The following is a 22535-nucleotide window of genomic DNA, read 5'->3' as shown; positions in this document are numbered from 1 at the left end:
ATGATGAGGTAGAGTGTGTATACGAAGAGATTGATGAAGCAATTAAACACGTAAAAGGAGATGAAAATTTAATAATAGTTGGAGATTGGAATGCAAGCATTGGAAAAGGCAAGGAAGGAAATATAGTGGGTGAATACGGGCTGGGCAGAAGAAATGAAAGAGGGGACCGACTTATAGAGTTTTGCACGAAGTATAATTTAGTAATTGCCATAGCGATAGAATCATTGTAATAAGGATAAAATCAAAACCTAAACCGACAACGATTGTTAACGTTTATATGCCTACAAGCGCCCATGCTGATGATGAGGTAGAGTGTGTATACGAAGAGATTGATGAAGCAATTAAACACGTAAAAGGAGATGAAAATTTAATAATAGTTGGAGATTGGAATGCAAGCGTTGGAGCATTGTCTCCAACACCCAATTTAAAAATCATAATAGAAGAATATACACTTGGAAAAAGCCAGGCGATACTGCAAGGTATCAGATAGATTATATCATGGTTAAGCAAAGATTTAGAAATCAACTCGTTGACTGCAAAACTTACCCTGGAGCAGACATTGATAGCGACCATAATTTGGTGATAATGAAATGTAGATTGGGGTTTAAAAACCTGAAGAAAAGTTGTCAGATGAATCGGTGGAATTTAGAGAAGCTTGAGGAAGAGGAGGTAAAGAAGATTTTTGAGGAGGACATCGCAAGAGGTCTGAGTAAAAAAAATAAGGTAGAAAATGTAGAAGAAGAATGGGAGAATGTTAAAAAGGAAATTCTTAAATCAGCAGAAGCAAACTTAGGCGGAATAAAGAGAACTGGTAGAAAACCTTGGGTTTCAGACGATATATTGCAGCTGATGGATGAACGTAGAAAATATAAGAATGCTAATGATGAAGAAAGTAAAAGGAACTATCGGCAATTAAGAAATGCTATAAATAGAAAGTGCAAACTGGCGAAAGAAGAGTGGATTAAAGAAAAGTGTTCAGAAGTGGAAAGAGAAATGAACATTGGTAAAATAGATGGAGCATACAGGAAAGTTAAGGAAAATTTTGGGGTACATAAATTAAAATCTAATAATGTGTTAAACAAAGATGGTACACCAATATATAATACGAAAGGTAAAGTCGATAGATGGGTGGAATATATTGAAGAGTTATACGGAGGAAATGAATTAGAAAATGGTTTTATAGAGGAAGAAGAGGAAGTTGAGGAGGATGAAATGGGAGAAACAATAATGAGATCTGAATTTAAGAGAGCATTAAAAGATTTAAATGGCAGAAAGGCTCCTGGAATAGACGGAATACCTGTAGAATTACTGCGCAGTGCAGGTGAGGAAGCGATTGATAGATTATACAAACTGGTGTGTAATATTTATGAAAAAGGGGAATTTCCGTCAGACTTCAAAAAAAGTGTTATAGTTATGATACCAAAGAAAGCAGGGGCAGATAAATGTGAAGAATATAGAACAATTAGTTTAACTAGTCATGCATCAAAAATCTTAACTAGAATTTTATACAGAAGAATTGAGAGGAGAGTGGAAGAAGTGTTAGGAGAAGACCAATTTGGTTTCAGGAAAAGTATAGGGACAAGGGAAGCAATTTTAGGCCTCAGATTAATAGTAGAAGGAAGATTAAAGAAAAACAAACCAACATACTTGGCATTTATTGACCTAGAAAAGGCTTTCGATAACGTAGATTGGAATAAAATGTTCAGCATTTTAAAAAAATTAGGGTTCAAATACAGAGATAGAAGAACAATTGCTAACATGTACAGGAACCAAACAGCAATAACAATTGAAGAACATAAGAAAGAAGCCCTAATAAGAAAGGGAGTCCGACAAGGATGTTCCCTATCTCCGTTACTTTTTAATCTTTACATGAAACTAGCAGTTAATGATGTTAAAGAACAATTTAGATTCGGAGTAACAGTACAAGGTGAAAAGATAAAGATGCTACGATTTGCTGATGATATAGTAATTCTAGCCGAGAGTAAAAAGGATTTAGAAGAAACAATGAACGGCATAGATGAAGTCCTACGCAAGAACTATCGCATGAAAATAAACAAGAACAAAACAAAAGTAATGAAATGTAGTAGAAATAACAAAGATGGACCACTGAATGTGAAAATAGGAGGAGAAAAGATTATGGAGGTAGAAGAATTTTGTTATTTGGGAAGTAAAATTACTAAAGATGGACGAAGCAGGAGCGATATAAAATGCCGAATAGCACAAGCTAAACGAGCCTTCAGTAAGAAATATAATTTGTTTACATCAAAAATTAATTTAAATGTCAGGAAAAGATTTTTGAAAGTGTATGTTTGGAGTGTCGCTTTATATGGAAGTGAAACTTGGACAATTGGAGTATCTGAGAAGAAAAGATTAGAAGCTTTTGAAATGTGGTGCTATAGGAGAATGTTAAAAATCAGATGGGTGGATAAAGTGACAAATGAAGAGGTATTGCGGCAAATAGATGAAGAAAGAAGCATTTGGAAAAATATAGTTAAAAGAAGAGACAGACTTATAGGCCACATACTAAGGCATCCTGGAATAGTCGCTTTAATACTGGAAGGACAGGTAGAAGGGAAAAATTGTGTAGGCAGGCCACGTTTGGAGTATGTAAAACAAATTGTTGGGGATGTAGGATGTAGAGGGTATACTGAAATGAAACGACTAGCACTAGATAGGGAATCTTGGAGAGCTGCATCATCAAACCAGTCAAATGACTGAAGACAAAAAAAAAAAAAAAAAAACCAAACTTAACCTACGCTCGCTTCGCTCGATAACCTTGAATAATTAACAGGAGTGTTTTGATTATTTAAATAATAAATAATTGCAATAATTACTGAATTTATTAAATAAATACTCAAAAAAATTACGGTGTTAATTAGTCAAGGTTAGCGAGTGAAGCGAGCGTAGGTTAAGTTTGGTTAAACTATATTTATAAAATAAATAAATACAAAAAACCATTTCTTAAAATTAATAAAGAGACTGTTCATTTTCCACCGAAATCCAATTGACTACTTTGTTTTTAAATAAAGCTGTAGCTGTGGTGGCGTTAATATGTAAGTACTGAATATTCTATAGGAAGTCAACAACATGGCATTAAGTTTCGAGAAGGCAATGTAATATACTGCATTACTTTTTCCTAATCTGACATCATAGTGATTTCTTTTGTTAAATATTCTAAAGGATCTCTGGGGGGAAGCAGCAGCAGGAGTGTCTAGAAATGACAGCAATGAGAGTAGGTACATGGAATGTGAGGACATTATTTTCGTCAGGTAAATTGAAAAATCTGAAAAGAGAAATAAAATAAATAAAATGGACATAGTATGGATAAGTGAGCTTAGAGTGGAGGGAAGAAAAGAGTTGAGAAGTGATGAAGTTACCTTATATTACTCTAGAATTGAACACAATGGAATAATTGTAAAAAAAATAGTGTAGCAAGAAAAATACTAAAAGTAATTTATCTGAATGATAGAGTGATGAATTTAAGGATTGGAATGATGCCAAAAAAATCTAGTAACAGTTCAGGTGTACATGCCTTTATCAGAGTATAAGGATGAAGATATGGAAAAGATGTACAATAACATTGAAAAGAGTTATTAGAAAATGAGCAGGATTGCTGTAAAATAATTATGGGCAACTGGAGCACAGTGGTGAGAGAAGGCAAAGATAGAAAGATAGTGCGCAAATTTGGATTGGAAATATGAAATGAAAGAGGAAACAGGCTAGTTGAATATGACCACAGGAAGGATTTGTTCATTACAAATACGTTTTAAATCATAGACAAAGAAGCTATACTTTCACAAGAGCAACAGCTGGATCTCGATTTAAAAAAGATCATTTTTGGTTGAAAATTGGTACAGGAATGCTGTTAATGCAAATGGGCTTTCCAGGAGCCAACATATTAAGTGATCATATTCTATTAATGATGGAAATGAAAAAAAAGATTAAAAATAATTCAAACTGCAATGAAGGTGAAGAAATGGGATATAAAGGGGCTAGAGGACACAGGGAGAGTAAAAGTGGATGAAATGCTGTCATAGGCAATTATTCAAGGTAATAGAGAAAATGTGGTAAAGGATAAAATCATCTATGAGGGAAGTTGCAGAGAAAGGGATTGGTTTCACTTAGGGCAAAGAAACTTTAGGTAACAAGATAAGATACAAAAAATGGAAGAAAGAAGAAAATATAAAAATAAAGAAGAAGAATACAACAGAGCAATCTATTGAAGATTGAATAACAAATTAAAGAGAGAAATAGATAAAACTAAGGAAAGGTGGCTAAAAGAAGAATGTAAAGACATAGATGATTTAGAAGAGAAAAGGAAGTATGTATATGTAGGTGAAAATTGTCACGTAGGATAGAAGAAATTCATCTTACAAAATGAAAGAAATTGAGAAGAGAGATGGTAAAAGTGTTTATAAAGAAGATGAGATAAACAATCGATGGGAAGAGTATATAAAGAACCTGTATGTAGGAAAAAACCTGTACTAAAGATATGAAGAACAGGAGTAGATAAACTTCCAATAGAACTCTTTAAATATTTAGAAGATGAAATAATGAAATACTCACAATGTCCAATACAATTTATTACCAGAAGAGTTTTTTAAAACAACGATACCTATACCTAAAAAGATTGGATGAAAAAAATGTGAAGAACATAGAACTGTCAGCTTAATATCACATGCTGTAAAAATAATGCTGAGAGTTATGAATAGAAGGTTAATTACAAAAATGGAAGAAAGTTCTGGAAAGAACAGTTTTGATTTAGAAAAAAAAAAGCTGTACAACTTATCAAAATAATTGGAGAGAGATATTTGAGGAAGAGGATTGAGTTTATGTTTTATAGAGTGGAAAAGACATTCAACAGAGTACAGACCGAAAAGATATTTGAGATTCTGAAAGAAAAGAGAGTTGATTGGAAACATAGGAAACTGATCAGAGAATTGTATTTGAAGCAAAAAGCAACTGTGAAAATAGAGGAGTGAGGTAGGGCTGCTGTTTATTACCAACAGTGAACACCCTTTATGTTGAGGAAGTGTTGAAAGAATAATGGATGGTCAAAAAGGAGTATAGCTGGAATGGATACAATTTGTCTCAGATTTGTAGACAATCTGCTGATTGTAACTAAAGACAACCAGATATTACAAGGAATGTTAAAAGCATTGGAAGGAATATGGGATGAAAATAAATGTGAGGAATACAGAAGTTATGAAGGTGAATACTGAGAGGGAAGATATGGATGTTGTTAGAGTAGAAGGAAAGATTGAGCAAGTACCAACAGTACTTGCTGACAGTACCAACTGAAGACTAGAAGTAAAGAAGAGATTGACAAGAATTGCAATGGCAAAGGAAACTGTTTTTAGATCCATGGTGTTTGCAGCAACATAAATCTGAACCTGTTGAAGACTCTAATAAAATGCTTTGTTTGGAATATATTTTGTATGGTAGTGAAACATTGGCACTGGGGTGAAAGGAAAAAAATATATGATTGAGACTTTTGAGATGTGAGTCTGGAGAAGATATAATGAGTGGACAGAGTAAATGATGTAGACGTATTAAGAAGAATAAATGAAGTTAAACCAATATTGGCAACCACCAGAAAGAGGAAAGGAAACTGAATTGTATATAAAATTAGGGAAAATGAATAAAAAATACAATTCTTGAAGGCTCTGTTGAAGGTGAAAAAAGAGGAAAAAGGTAGGGTAACGTTAATAAATGCCATAAAGGTTAATGAAGGTTACGATGAGATAAAAAGAAAAGCATGGTACAGAGACAGATGGAGCAACAGTGGTGGCACAGGCAGAACACCACATGATAATGATATATAAAGAAACCCAAAATTTAAGTGTGTTATTTCAGTACTACTCATACCTCAAATTTAAAGAAAATTCATTTTCATCCCCCACTCCCCCCACCATGCAACCAAAAGTAATCCTATCAAAAAGTTGTTAAAAAAAGCAATTGCATAACATAGATAATATTTAATAAAAAGTAACTTTTATTTATAAAAAAAAATCATACCTATAGAATTTGTGAATATCTAGTAACTAATATGTTCTCCTTTATTCTTAATCCCTTCACCTACACAGTTTTCCATCAGTTCAACTGTTACACATATATTTTTATTTCTTTTTCATGAAACCATACCATTATTGCTTTAATGTGATCAATCTTTGTAGTATAATTATTTTTTAAGAATATTTTGGCTATTGCCCATAAATTTTCAATTGGGTTTAAATGTGGGAGTTGTCTGACTATGGGAGCACTTCAATGCTTTGAAGTGCTCTATAGCACTTTTCTTCCATGAAGAAAACTTTTCTTCAGAAAATGTTTCCACTTTTTTGGCATTATAACATGGCACCAAATTTTGTTGAATACTCTGTTGCCTAGTGGGAATTTGTTTTGAAGTTGTCACAACCCTCCCCTTCAGAATCTTTATGTAAACATAACTTTCAACATACCATCTACTAGAAACAATGTACAAGAGCCTTCAAATGTGAAACACCCCAAAATATATTTTTGTGGGGATGTTTAACTGATTGTTGTATATGAGCCAGTGATGTATTTTCATCTGATGCTTTTCTAGTGTATGGTTCCCTTTGGCACTGAACATAAAAATGTGACTTGTTGGAAAGCATAATATTTTTCTAGTCGTCTTTGGTCCAGTTAGCATGTATGTGGTTCGGCCATGAGACCTTTACACATAGGTGGTGTTAAAAGCTGCTTTTTAATTGGCCAACAGGCTATTAGTCCAGCTTCAGAATTCTACATCTAACAGTTGTCATGTGTAAATCTGTTCCAATGGCTGCTAATTTTCAATTTAAATCCACAGCAAATAATTTTGGATCAAGTTTGCTTTGTCTCACTAATAACCAACCGATCCTGTGTTGGAGTGGTTTTTTTTTTGAGGTGTAAAGGAACAATTTTTTTAAATTGTTGTAATATAGCATTCACTATCTAACACCGAACTAAAAAGCTCTTTTTTGTTGTCATACTGGTAGAAAGAAAAACAATTTTCAAATGTTTACTAGGAGTTATGTTCACTATATATTCAAGATACACAGAACAGAAAGTACAAAAATATGATTCTGTAATAAAATATAAATAAACTTTCACAAAACCCTATTTACAACATGAAAATTGCTGAATAGCCAAAGAACAATAATCTCATAATACATACATAACTTAAATAATGGTTGTAGTCAAGCAGTGTAGCCGCAACATAGAAAAATAAACAAAAAATTTCTTGTGTTCAGATTAATTTGCACGCTATTGTACGTTTAGTTTTCACAATAATCCAAAATGTAATCTGGTATGAAGGAAAGGGGTTGATGTCCAAAAAATCTTAGTTTTGAACACATAATAACATAACATGAAATGCAAAACAACACCGAACTAAAATATGTAAGTAATATTATTTTCAAAAACCATTACATCAGTCCAACATTGTTTCTTTCTTAACTAAAACAGGAAATTCATCCTTTTGATGCACTTATTATTACAGACTTTTTCTTTTGCCTTATTTCTATCTTGTTTTCATTATTGTCTTTTTGTAATTGTTTCTGAATTGATTTGTTGAATACACTATAGAATCATCACAATAAATTATTAATCTTTCATGAATATCTTTGATGGTTTATTTCTCCAAAGTGTTAATTATTCTTGTTTTCCTACCTGTCTGATCTTTCTGGATTTTTAAAAATAATTTTGTCTCCTGTTTAAGAATTATACCTTTACTTCTTCCATTACATCTTTCTGCTTCCTATACTAATTATATGTTTTATGGAAAGAATTTTCTACTGAACATATCTGGTTTAAAAATCATATTCTGTTAATACTATCCAGTTTTATTGTTTAAAACAACAGTTGAAACGGGTTACTGGGATTCTTTAGAGGAACAAATTATGTAGCTCCATGTGATATTTTTTGAAAATTTCAATTGTTGAACATTTAAAAAAATATTTTCTGTTTGTTATATAATCCTTTGTACAGATTCATGAAATAAATTTATTAGTGTGGTTGTTTGAATATAAGGAAAACCCATGGGAATGAATACATTAAGTTTATAAAATAAACTTGTCGTACAACTCAGATTTCAGTCAAGAGTAAAGTAAAATATTGAAGTTTTATTTAATCATTTTACCTATTAAGATACTAAAATAAAAAGATATTTGTTTGTTTTGCATGAAATTTCAGATTATCAGCTTTATATCCCTAATTTATTTTATTGTTATTAATAAATGAACAAATAAATAAATCTAGCCAAATGAGAGAGGTCTTGAAATACTAACACCATTTCAGCCTTGATTTTCAATTATAATATATTTACAATATAGAGTAAAAAAGATAATTAATGGAAAAATATTGTATTTACAAACTAAATTCAAACATAAAATCATGTATCTATCACCTGAATTTAATGAATAGGATACATTTGGACCAGAAAATTGTTGTTGATTCATAGGCTCAAATTGATGTCAATGTCCTGATAAATACAGCATTCCAGAATGTACATCTAAAACTCCAGTGATTGCACTAAATACTAAATTAGAATAAAGTCATAATATTTTATTTTTTTAGATTTGTTGGTCATGAATGAATATTTTATCTAGAAATTTTGAACAATATTTCAATGGCATCCTTTAGTTTTTTCTATGTACCATAATTTTACAATTTCCAATTAATTGTTTTCAGAAAAAAATATCATTTTAAATCTATAATCTCATATAATTTTTATTTTTATTTTTAGGCTTCTAAAGATACTTTAGAAATAGAACCATTAATATCTGTTAATCCTATTCAACCCAAAATAAACATGAAATTACAAGAATGTAATTATTACCTAACTTGGTTTAAAGGAGGGCTTCTTGTAACAACTCCAGAAACTTATTTTCAGGTAATTTTTTATTTATATTAGAAATCTAAAAATGATATTTATTAAAAAAGAAAACAAGGAAGAAAAAATATGAAATTAATAGATGAGGTGAAGGTACGAGAGGATGAAGGAGAAGGCTTAGCACAAGTGAACAGAGACCACAGTGATATAAGGGTCTTGAAGAAAACCAGATGATGATTGAAAAGATTATACTATATGCAAAATAATAGTAGCCATCTGTTTTTTTTTTTTTAATTTTTTGGGTTTGTTGGACAAGTGTACATGCATCCACTGCTTAGACTATTCTTTTGTTCAGTATTGATGAACTGAATCCACGGCTTGTCCTCGGTCAAGAAATTCTTTTCCTTTATTCTTATATTGCTGAAGGAAAGTCAATGTCGCTCCCACATTTTTGTTTTGTGGGCATCTGTAAACTATTTCTACATGTACTGTGCACAGTACTTATGAAAACCCAGCTTGTCTGTAACAACTCCATAAAGAGTGAACGTTGAAATTGAAGGAAAATTTTAACTAAGTTTCAGACTTTAAAAGTGTAACTGAGAAGCAGCATTTATTACGACCGGCATGTTCAGTTTTGTCAACTAATTCATCACTTATAATGTAATGTCACCTTATTCCTTCTTTGTCATGCACATTAGTTCATCCTTTCCTAAATTCCCTGCACTGTTTTTTCATAGAACCTGTACTCATTACAATATTACCATAAACTATGCACATCCAATGATGGATCTTGGCTGTAGATGTTCTTTCTGCTTGCAAAAAAAAATTATTCTATGTACTTCTCAGCTAGTAGGGGCATCAGCAATCATAAATTGCCTCCATATTTTATCTTGTATTACCTAAGCAGTACAAAATTGAATTGCAACTGACTCTAAGTGTGACAATATTTCATCTTAGCTGAGATCTACTGTGCAAGCATTATATTGCTATGGGAATCTGTTTGTTTGTAATATTTAACCAGAGGTTAATTTATAAATACCCTATGTGGATATTTTGCTTAGTATTAAAAATAGAGTACTTCCTATGAACTTAGGAAATAAAAATGTATTTTGAATCTTATATCATCTTCAGTATTGAATTTTAGCTAAAACAAAACTTAATGTTAAAAAAGCACTAACATAATATTTGTTATTAAGAAAGACTTTCATCTTTTCAGTTCTGTATGATATATAGATTTATGGATCATGCTTAGCTCATATACTATACATACAGACACATACAATTTTTCGGAGGAAATAGGAGGCCTGCCTTTACTGGATAACTACTCACGCCATTAGCCTTATTTCACAACCATAAGACAGATAAGAGAGTATCTGAGTTGATTTACAAGCAGCTTCTTAACCCCATTACTCTAAAGATAAAATAACTCTATAGGTCTCAGTATTCTCAAGTTGAGGATCTAACAAAATCAAACCTACACACATATAACACCAATAATAAGAAAGAAGGGCTTGACAGTAGAAACCATCCTGCTGACAATCCTTCAGGAGATCAGGGTACTTTTACCCAGTTTTGATAGCATATTACTGATCAGTTATTTTGGTTTGATCAATTAACCTTATGCTGCAACAAAAACTTTTTTCCAAAAATGAAAAATCCAATAAAGTGTTCCTGAAGAAAAAACCTAAATTTATCCCAAAATCAGCAGAATTGTGTGGCATGAATAAGAATCTAACTGAGCTTTAAACTATTTTGCAGTAATACTTTGCATTTGAGGTTGAATTCATGTTGACAAAAACATTGAATATACAGGAAATAATAAAATTGTTTACATTTTTGGGGTAAAGAAAAAAATTTAGTAGAAGTATATCAATCATCAGTTATTTTTACAAGCTGAATTAAAATTATTAAAATTACTATACCCGATCATACAGAAAAAAAAATCCTTTATCTGTACCTATACCTGTTTTTGGGGGAAGATGTGTTGATCCCTTGCTCATTTTTCAGTACCATAGCTTTCAACTACGTAATACACATGTTGATTGTAATAAATGGGATGACATATTTTTGAGAATTTTATAGTAAATAGTATGAAGTTTTATAGTTACAATAGTAAAGCATTCTCTAAACATTCTTATGAATATCACATGTAAGCATACATGCGCTTGCATGTAATACTTCCATGTATATGCAAACATGTGATTGCATGTTTACATGGAAGAAGAAGGAGGTTGGATCAACTGTTAATAGGGAAAATAAATCGTTGTATGGAGAAGTACAAATGTCTTATATTTTACATTAGTGCACTTAAAAATGTTTACAAACTTTTGTCTACATGTAATGAAATATTCAAAAGGGCAATACTTTATTTTGCAAGGTAAAGAATTATGAATTGCTCTTATGTTCTTTGATATAGTTTAAAAACTTTTAATTTTGTATATGGAGAAAAACTGATTTATAGATTAGTATTCATTTAACTATGGTATTACCAATTTTTATAGTTGTGTAAGTATTTTAAAATTAATTTTCTCTTCAATACCTTAATTTATAAATATACTAAGACCTCTACCATAATTAACAAAGTAGAACCTCTGAGTTCATTATTTAAATGATCTATATTATTAAAAAGGTTCCTAATTTAAAGATCTAAATTGTATGATTTTCAATGTGGTCATCAGCTATTGAATTTACAAAAAATAAATAAAAATCATTTTATGTTTAACTTGCTTACAAGATCTTTCTTTCTTAAGGATGGGTTTCAGTGAAATGTACAAAATAATGTTTTATAAATATGTGATTTTACCCGTGTCTCCCTGATGAAATTTTCAGTTACTTTCAATTATAAAGCATGGTTAAAAATATTTAATCAATTACAGATGTAATCTGTAACTATCTTAACATAAACAAAATAATCTCTTACCAATTTTATAAACATGTGTGTATGTTATCATAGCATTGTTATATTTTTATGACAATTTCATTGATTAAAACTTATTTCATCATTTATTTTAAATATTCTGAAAAAAACACAAACATTAATTGTCATTATTATTAAAAAAATAGAGATTATAGCAAGAATAGCTGAAATCATTCAAATTTGTATGTTTAATTTGTCAATCGTTCTTTGTTTTTAATATTTTTATTCTGAGATTAATTAAATTTAAGAAAATAATGAGCTAAATTTAATGGACTTATGTTAAGAATCTGATGTGGATGCCACATGACTTCCTTGTATGCCTATTAAATTACATATACACATTCTTAAAAGTACATAAAATTTTATTTCACTAATAACTAATGATTTTTTTCATATTCTTTTTTTTATTGTTATTATTGAATTGTTATTTATTGTTAATTTTTTTTGTACAATCACAGGTTAATAATTATTAATAAATCAATATATTTAAATTTAAAAAAAAGAAATGAAGTTTGATTCAAACTGATGTGCCTTCTCGTTAATCCAAATATTTAATTAATTAAAATTTTATGTGGCTATAACTCTGGAACCAATGAAAATAAGTACCATTTATGATATATCATTGAAAAGCTGTCAATGAGGGTTTACTACTGCAGTTAAGAAAAAACCCAAAATCCACTTTTCTTTTGATTTTGGGCTTTTTGGACGCTTTTGGTACAGTTGATTGCAATCAAAAGGGAAGGTGCACAACTAGATGTTACAACAGTTATAAATCCAAAATGTCAACATCCTACAGCTAATCGGTTTTGATTTATGAGAGATATATACGTATGAATAGACATCATGCAGAAACTAGTCAAAATGGATATTTACATTGAAATCTGAAAACCGAAATGTTTTGCGATCACAATAATTCCTTTACTTTGTAAAAATACATCGATAAGCAGATTATAAAGACAGATTATTTTATTTTTCATGTTTAAACATACAATTACATTTACATGCAGGAAGTTTGCTTCAGATTGAAACAAGTTTAATAATTCAAGTAATGTAGAATCATTGAAAGAGAAAATATATGATAAAAATAAATAAATATAAAAATAGTAAGAAGATATGTATGAGGAACCATATGTTCTGAGTGCAAAACCACTATTTATTCATTAAATGTTATATTGTTTTTAAAATTTAATTAAAATTAATTTCTTTTTTCAGCATTATAAAAGAAATCAGGACTATAAATGGTCTGTGAGCTGGAAAATAGAAGTTCCATCAACTATTAGTACTGCTCGATTGATTAACGAGTTTGTTATTGCTTTTACTACAAATGTAATTATTAGTACTTTTTACTGCTAATTCGTGCTATTACATTAGTTTAAAAAATATAAATGTATTGTATTTTATTTAGTAAAATATTGTTCATACAATTTTTATGAGAGTGATTGAGTAAGTCATATATTGTATTTAAAAAATTTTAGGATAATTTAGTACAATTTTATTAATTGGGTTCCACCGACACTTGTGCCTTATTTCATGAACTAGCATTGTATCTGTAGCTGTGATTCACTGTTATATCCTTGAATCTGGATATCCAAATGTTTATTAATAAACAAATGCTTGATAGGAGGCAGATCTGAGAAATTAATGTATTGATATTTATATGACTTATAGCTCAGCCTTGATCTATTGACTTTCTACATGGACATGGTTTTTTTTTAACATGTACACTACTGAATTTTTGCCAAATAACTACTATGATTTTTGCCTTTAATAGTTATCTAATGTAATAACTTAATGATGTATTTTATTATCAAACAATCTTTTCAGTGCACTTTAAATATTAATCAGTAGTTGTACATTAACCCTTTCAAAGTAATCAATGCATGAGAATGCAACTGCCTCTTAACCATATTTCTGAGGTGCTTTCATTGGTTTCCCTTGAAGCTACTCTCTTTTTAAATATCTTGTAATGTTAATATAATCTTGTTATGTTGATTATTACGCTCTACAGTATTCATATTAAACATTTAAACACATTAACATATTTGATGAAATTATCATTATACTTGGTCCCTGTTAAACAAGTTAATGTCAACAAGATTAATAAAGTTAACCTTTATTGGTTAATAAGACTAATTTTGATGTTGTGTTTTGTGGAACATTGTTTAAATCTTAAAGAAACAGATTTAAGCCAAATATTGTAGAAAAAATTATAGAAATGTGGAGGCATTTGTATATTTACTAGAAATAATGAAAAATAAAAGAAATGACTTTGGAATTTATACAATTATATTTGCAGTATACGCTTAGAGTATTGAATTGTATTTTGGCAACAGGAGCGCTTTAATGCTTTGTTCTTCAGAGAATTTTTCCACTTTTTTGGCAGTACGGCAACGCAAAACACTCCATTGCTGGAACATTTCGATATGAGTCAGTGATGAATTTTCACCTGATATTTTTCTAATCTATGGTTTTCCTTGCCTCTGAATATAAAAACATGACTTTTTGGAAAACATAACATTTTTCCAGTCTTATTTGGTTCTGTTAGCATGTAATTTGGTCCATAAGAGCCTAATTTTGGACATTGCTGCTTTTTAGTAAAAGCTGCTTTTTAGTTGGCCAGCTGATAAGCTTTACATCTGGCTGCAAGAAGTCTGTTTTTGCATGTAAATCTGACCCACTGGTTACTGATTCTTGATTTAATTCCACAGCATATAATTTTGGATCAAGTTTACTTTTTCTCACTAATAATCGATCTTGTATTGGAGTAGTTTATCGTTTACGACACAATTGCTTTTCCTTTCCTTTTAGGTGAAAAATTACCTGTTTCTTTAGATTGTTTTAATATATTATTCAGTGTCTTTAGTCCAACTCCACACAAAGAAGTTGTTTGTCATACTGGTATATTCAAATAGAAACAGTTTTCAAACAGTTTCTTGGAGTTATGCCTATTATTCTAATTATATTCAAGATACATAGAACAAAAAATATGAAAACATGACCTTGTAATAAAAAATGAAATAAACTTTCACAAAACACTACTATTAACATGAAAATTGCTAAATAACCAAAGAACAATACCTCTCATTACAGACAACCTAAAAAATGGGTGTGGTCAAGCAGTGTAGCCACAACAAAGAAATAAACAAAAAATGTCCCGTGTTTGAATTTGCACGGTACTGTATACAGAGTGTATCATGACGTTCTCCCAGGACTTTCATAACCTATTTTACTCGTGAAAATAATGGAAAATGCTTCGTTTGGGAGTTGTGGTTAGTGAAAGATTTTGTTCGGATTCTGCTACTCAGTGAAATGAGGACGTACTGAAATTTTTAGAAGGTTAATTAAGGTAGAAAATGAGTGATTTCTATGGTTTTTGCCTGAAAAATCTAATAAAATAGGTCCCAGAACCGTATCTGCAGTAGTTTTTGAGAAATCTGGAGTGAAAACCAATAACCTGGCGTAAGAAACTGTTTTTTATGTTTAACATTCAATAACTTTGTTAAATAGGTAATAAATTCATAAAACTTATTAACAAACTTGCAAAGAATTTAATTCTGAACAAAATGGTGTAAAATAAGTTGAATAAAACAAAGAAATGTTAGAAAAAATCAAATTTTATTTAGAAAGAGTACATTATTACATTTGTTAAAGTAGGTTTTTTTATCAACCAAATTATTTTTTCATGATTTGAAAGCTTTCTAAAAACAAAATTTACTGTTAAAAATTGCTAAAAAATTAAAAAAAGAAAAAACTAGAACTTACACAATTGTAAAATATATATAAACAAAGAAAAATTACAGATAATTTTTTTTTTTATTAATGAAAATATAATAAATATTTTAAAAAATTATTATTTCAAAGTTGGCAATAAAATAACAGCTGATCAACAATGCGCTGTACTATATTAGTATTTCAATCATTCTGAAAGATACGATACACTAATTATATTAAGTACTGTAAATCTACTGTTATTAGCAAAGGTTTTCTGTGAATTTAGTTTGAACGTGATTGGTGTGCCATTGAAGTATAGCAGAGAAATGGTCTAATATGGTATTTATTTTGGGTTTGTATAATGGTAATATTACATTTGCTGCAGTAGAATATGAAATACGTGTACTGAATCGAAGCATTCCAGATCCCTAAACAATTAGCAATCATTGGAAAACAGGTTCACTAACTAGTATTTGTACAGCTATCAACGACGCTAATATGACTCTGGCATGACCTGGCTGCTTAAATGCTGAAGTCTACTTGCACTTTCTTCAAGAAGAATTGCCGCAGCTTCTTGAAGATATTCCTCTAGCGCTGAGACACAAAGTAATACTTCCAGCACAATAGTGCGTTACCTCACTTCTCTTGTGCCGTTTTGACATACATAAATCATCATTTCTCAGAGTAATGGATCGGTCATGGAGTCACACTCCTGGCCATCAAGATCGTCTAATCCAACACCTTTAGATTTTTGCTTCTGGGGATGGATGAAAAATATTGACCATAAAATAAAAAATACACTATAATGTGGTATAATTGTCCGCATTATGGACATGGCTGAACAACAGCCCTGAAGAAGTAAAATAGCAACAGTATACAGAAGCGTGCCAAGCATTTCCAAATGGAGGCTCATTTTTGAACTATTAACTGTTACCTGTAATGCACTTTTGTCTACTGTATTGTTTCTTAATAAAATTTGAATTTCTCTTACTTTTCTTTATTTTATTCAACCTATTTTAACACCATTTTGTTCAGAATAAAATCTCTACTAGTTATTGTACTTCAAACATAAAAAATAGGGATTTTACCCCAATTAATTGATTTACACCCCAGATTTATCAAAATCTATTGCAGATACGGTTGTGGGACCTATTTTATTCGATTTTCAGGTCAAAAGTCATGAAATTAGTTAATCATTTTATGTCAGAAATCATAAATTCTGTTTCTTAATTAATGTTTAAAAATTTCAGTACAACTCATTTCACTATGGTTGCTGAAATCCAATATAAATCTTTCAATAGCCGTAACTCACAAACAAAGCATTTAAAACAAGAGTAGAACAGGTTATGAAAATTCAGGGAGAACTTTGTGATACAATCTGTATATAGGGTTTATTCTCTCATTACATTTTTCAAGACTGTTAATGGAGTTTTCCTATTGAGCTGTTTCAAGACAGCTGATGTTAAGGGCTGTTAATAATTTAAATGTTTATTTGTTATAATTTTTAAGTAATTCTAAGATTAAAATTCTGTAATTGTAATTAATTCAAACAGTAGCTAATAATTTTTTTCCACTGTACATTTTTTATAACTATTTGAATTCATTTTTTGCTTACTTAAAACTTATTTCAAAAGAAGCAGCATGAAGTGCAAGAAATTAAATTTAAATCTGTTTTATGGCAATGTAGTGTATAAATTTAATTCTTTCAATTAAATTTAAGAAAATTAAATTTAGATCTGGCAGTTTTTTCATAGCATCAGTATTAAGGTAATTGGATCACACATTGTGCAGATTTGTTTATTAGGCATCTATGCTATCAAATAGCTTATAACACCTTTCACATGACAAAAAGGTCTTCAACCCTACTGCCGCTATTGAATATCCTTTTATAATTTAAAATCTTTTCATTTTTAAAATTTTTCAAGTAATTATAATGATTGATTGGAATAGCATTCATAGTAAATAATTAGCTAATAAGAAACCCCCAACCTGGCTTTTAGATATTAATTTCTATCATACACGTAGCAACAAGTGTTAAATTTTAAAATGTAGTAAAATAGTAGTGTGTTGAATTTTTGAATTAATAGGCCTTCAAATTTTGAACAATATTTTGAAAGATTTACTGGTTTATTCATTTATGAAAAATTTTTAAATATTATTAATTGTGGAGACTTTAACATTAGATTTATTAAACTTACTTTCAGACTTCCAAGGAGATATAAATAAGTAACACTGTCTATAAAAATTCATGTACATGCTAAATAACGATAAGAATGTCAAAATGTGATATTAATTTTTGTCATAGCACAATTTTTAACAGATTCTAGGATAAAGTATCTTCACACCCTTTAATAATGCAAATTTATGGCACAGAGAAACATAAAACTTTTTAAACAGGTAAAACATTCCAGAAGAATGTTATTTTTCTAGAATGAATTTTATTTTCCCATTTTGATAGTGCTATAGCAGCTCTATATATTATAGCTCTAGAAGGGAAAGTATTGTAATAAATCCAATTTGGGCATATGCAGTTTTCACAGGATATTTACATTTTGATCCTAAGTAACCCAAAAAAACCAGATGGAAATTTTCCAGAAGTTAATGTTTGTATGTACGTGTGTTTGGTGTTGGCTCTAAATCACCTTATATCTCCAGGAACAGAACACAAGGGTAGTAGCAGTTTTTAATTATCTTCCCTACTAATTGCAGGACCTGGAAAAATGTTCCTTGCTGTTGTTTCTTTTGTTTGTTGGGTGGGTCATTATTTATTTAGTGGGGGTTATAGATATTTTGTGTTTTATTGTTGGACACAGTTGATATTTGAGTTCCGGTCCTTTAGACCAATGAGAAATAATTGACTGGGGCTGGTCGTGAAAGACTTAGGCGCATATAAGCTTTCTACTCTCGGCGTGATTCGTCCCCTGAAGTCCTTTCAGTGCTAGCGCCTTTTGGCCTAACAGGCCCAAGTGTTTAGAGGAAGCAATGTGCTCCCCTTTCTGTAGGTAGACACATGGCTGGGACCATAATTGTAAGAGTTTAGTTAAAGTTGGTGGTGGGTGATAGGTCAGGTGAAGTTGAAGTTTGTATCTTCCTTCACTCGGGCTGTCTGCGTCTGCTATGTTTGTGCTGCTGCATCTCTGGTGGACTCCATCATGCCGCCGGATTCCTCTTCGTGTTGGCAGGCCAATTTTCATTCTTCTTTCTTCTGTAGCCTTCCTTTCTGATATCTCCAGAATTACTAGACCGACTTTGACAAAACTTAGTCAGATTACTTCTATATAAGGCATTATATTCTATATAAAGGTATTGATGCCATTAAATTTTCAATTTTAAAGGTAGGTTAAGCGGGTGAAGCTGTAGAGCAATTGTCATCCTCAGTATCTCAAGATTTCGCATTATTAAGGTCATGTTTTTTTTTCTTAAGCACATTTGTTAACAATTATAAAATAACAATATTTACAAAAACATTTTGCAAAATTGCACCCCCACCTGAAAAATCTGTTGTAGTCATCTGCTATGTTGTGACATTACAGGTGAGTGGTAGAATTAAACAAATGAATAATATTTAAACTATTAAGTAACTTGATCTGGCTGGGTCTTGAATTTGATCGCCTTGTTGATTTGGTACCTATGCGTTAAGCCTCGCCGCTACACCAGTCTGCCTGACTGTACAAGTGAAATTTGTTCATGTAAGTTGTGAAATTACAGTAGTTTAGATTGTGCCGACCGTCGCCACTAGTAACACCACACACGCACAAACTAAATATGGCATGCGTACACGCTTTAGTTAAAATCATTGAATTAAATAACCAAAAAAATATTATATTTAAATAAAGTGATAAATATTTTTAATTAAGTTGTGTATGTATGTGGGTGTAAGCCGTGAATCAGAAATGACTCACAGTTGTAGTCCAACAACTGTGTTGTCAGGTTTTTTAAAATGCACTCTGTGGATGCTGCAGAGTTAGTCTTAAACAAATCAAAATCTGACAGAAATAGCTGTATTTTAAATAAAGAGTACAATTTTCTTGTTACATTTTTTATGTTCTGTTCTATAAAATTAATCTTTTTATTTCCACTATATATATATATATATATAATTCGTCCATCAAAAATGAAATATTAAATCTTGATATTTTGGACTGAAGTTATTTGTTAGAATTGAAATTACATTATGAAATGTATAATTTCAATTATAACAAATAACTTAGGTCCTAAATAAGGTATATTCCAAATTTCATCAAAATTGGAAGCGAGTTCCTAATTGTATCTAATTACCTACATCTTGGACTTGCTTCACAAAATCAAACTGTGTTTTCTGAATACAAAGAATGGGCAGTCAAATAATTTTTTAGCACCTATAAATTTGAATGAAAAGAGATTTTTAATAAATTTAATGTTCACAGACCAATGAATTTGTTGCAAAATACACTGATCATACATGGTTCAAATCAGTCATTAAATGCAAATTCATTCTTTTATGTTTACAAATATATAAAGCAAAAAAACAATTTATTCCAAAAGAAAAACAATGGCCACCTATGCTAAAAAGGTGTACTTTCAGTTTACATATCACTCATTACACAGGCATATGTTAGGCTTTATATTTCTATCAGCATTTTAAATAATTAACCAATTTAAATGATCTCCTTCCAATTTGTTTAGAATAAAATTAAAACTTTCTTTTTATAGTACCAATATTAATTGATTGTTGAGTGAATTAAATAATACTGATTTTAAAAAAACTCAATTTTCTGCACCTTCAATTCTTTTTATCTTGTATCAATTAATCAATTATGTATAGATAATTTCCATTGAACCTTCCAATTTGTATTTATTTTTTGTACTTTGCTGATTAAATATATATTTTTATTTTTCCATAAGGGGAGGAAAAAAGCTCTGCCAGGTACCGTCAGGCCTGCACTGACGGCAGTGTGGGCTCTCACCTGCTAAAAAACCTCCCCCTCTTATCGTGCAGGGGCTGGCACTGATATTATTTTTATATAATATTTAAATTGTTTTTGTATATTTTATTTCTATTTACAAAAGTGTGCTTTAACCTTCATTATAGGGTGTTTAATAAAATTTCTTTGCATTATTTTAGTTTATATGAAAGCAAGCAAAAAAAAAGATCCTATAAATATATGTCCAGACTCTTATATATGTTTTGTTTTCAAGTTAAAGTTATAGCAATATATTTTGCACTGATTTCTGCTGCAAGGATAAAATGGGCAATACTGGAATTTCTGAAACCCAAATTAAGGGGGAAGGAAATTAGGTGATTTTATATGTTTTTGGAAATGGACAATAAGTAAAAAGGTGACAGAACTGTACAAATCTTGCCATGATCAAATAAATGTAAAAAGCTTATTTTAAGATTGACTGATTTATTTTTGTGTATGCGCACATGCGCTTACACACAACACACACACACATATGCACACACACACACACACACACACACACATTTGAATTATAAAATAGATTGACTATACAGATATTATTATTATCATACTTTAATTAAAAAATAACATAAATGAATGTTGGTGATTAGGATCATTATGAATGAATGCAGTCCAAATCTGAATTGAACTGAAAAGTACATGTCACAACAATTTATTTGTGAGAAAGAAAAAAAATTACAGGGTCACAGGACTCTTAACAAGAATAAAGAGGAAAAACTTTGTTTTCTGTCTTAACAAGAACTACATCTCTCATAATTGCCAAAGAAATAGTTGCATAACCCAAAATATTTGAGTTGAAAAACACATTTTTAGGTTTGATATAGATTAACTTTGTTAAATTGCCGATAAAAAAATAAAAACGAACTCTCAATTCTGAGACACAACTTTTATAAATTAATGTACTGAACCAAATAAAGTTTTTATTTATGTTTTTTTTTTAAATTATTAAATACGTGAATTTATCATGCTTCTTAAAATATACACTAGACATACAAGTCAGAGCCGTCAGTAGTTACACTTCAACTACTGTGCAAAAACTAGTTACATAGATCGAACCAGTTACAATCTGAACACAGTACACAAAATAACTTAACTAAGACAATTAAGAATGTGCACATTCTACACAACTTCACATCCACATTCATTGAAATAATTTATCTCTTACACTAACACACTTGTTAAACAAACTGAGTCATTAAAGCACCAGGAAGTCATTACAGAAAAGAGTTAAATTACACAGAGTAACGAATATTGCACTTACTCACTTAATGCTACCAAATGTTAACCCATTTTTTCATCTAATTGAAAAATATTTTTTAAATCTTTGAAAGCATTCAACCATTAAGTAATGAGAAATATGCAAACAAAATATTATATTGGAGATTTTCTAGCGCTGTAATAATACAGCGCTAGAAAAAAGGTAACAAAATAACATCCCAATAACAATTAAATCCCTAACAAATAACAAAATAACATCCCTGCTGACAATTGCAATAACCCAGGAATGTATAAATTAAACTGCAATGATTTGCATTAAATAACGAATGGATGCATATTCACCCACAGATAGGAAGAACATATACACTGACTATAAATAACAGAAATCAACTTTAGCAAATGCCCTCATAAGAAAAGGAAGTCCACAACATTCATATTTTACACCATAGTGTATAAAAAGCTAGTTCTAATGAAATTTAAACAATGTAACATTTATAAACATTCTAAGTTTGACAAACAACATATTAAATGAACAAAAGAACATTGATTGAATATATTATTAAATTACACAGTCAAGGAGTTACTAACCTTTGTAAGACAGGCAATTTTATTACTTACAGTGCTGCTGAATATGTTATTGGATATACATATGTCTGGACAATGCACTGAATGTGTCATATATGCTGATCTCCATGGTGGACTGATAGCATCTCAGTCTCCCATCATGGGTTCCAGGTTCAAATCCTGGTCAGGCATGGCATTTGCTACAAGATTCCATTTTAAAATTCTCACATACAAGATTCTTTGTGGTGAATTCATTTATCAACAAAAAAAAAATTATTTTATTGAAAAAATAAAATGAAGATCTTTGGAAAGAAGTTCCATTAATTTG

General features: G+C 30.3%; 1 protein-coding gene across 2 annotated transcripts in view; it reads left to right on the top strand.

Moving 5' to 3' along the window:
- Positions 1-22535, top strand: part of LOC142324986 (cilia- and flagella-associated protein 43) — a 109983-nt gene that overhangs the window by 18540 nt on the left and 68908 nt on the right. For both annotated transcript variants that reach the window (XM_075366198.1, XM_075366197.1), the window contains exons 5-6: positions 8747-8893; positions 12963-13076. In XM_075366198.1, the coding sequence (XP_075222313.1) occupies positions 8747-8893; positions 12963-13076 (261 nt within the window). The remainder of the gene's footprint in view (positions 1-8746; positions 8894-12962; positions 13077-22535) is intronic.

The sequence above is a fragment of the Lycorma delicatula genome, chromosome 5 (assembly GCF_047948215.1).
Source record: "Lycorma delicatula isolate Av1 chromosome 5, ASM4794821v1, whole genome shotgun sequence".
NCBI lineage: Eukaryota > Metazoa > Arthropoda > Insecta > Hemiptera > Fulgoridae > Lycorma > Lycorma delicatula.
The sequence above is the reverse complement of the archived record's forward strand: the minus strand, read 5'-3'. Positions and strand labels throughout refer to the sequence as shown.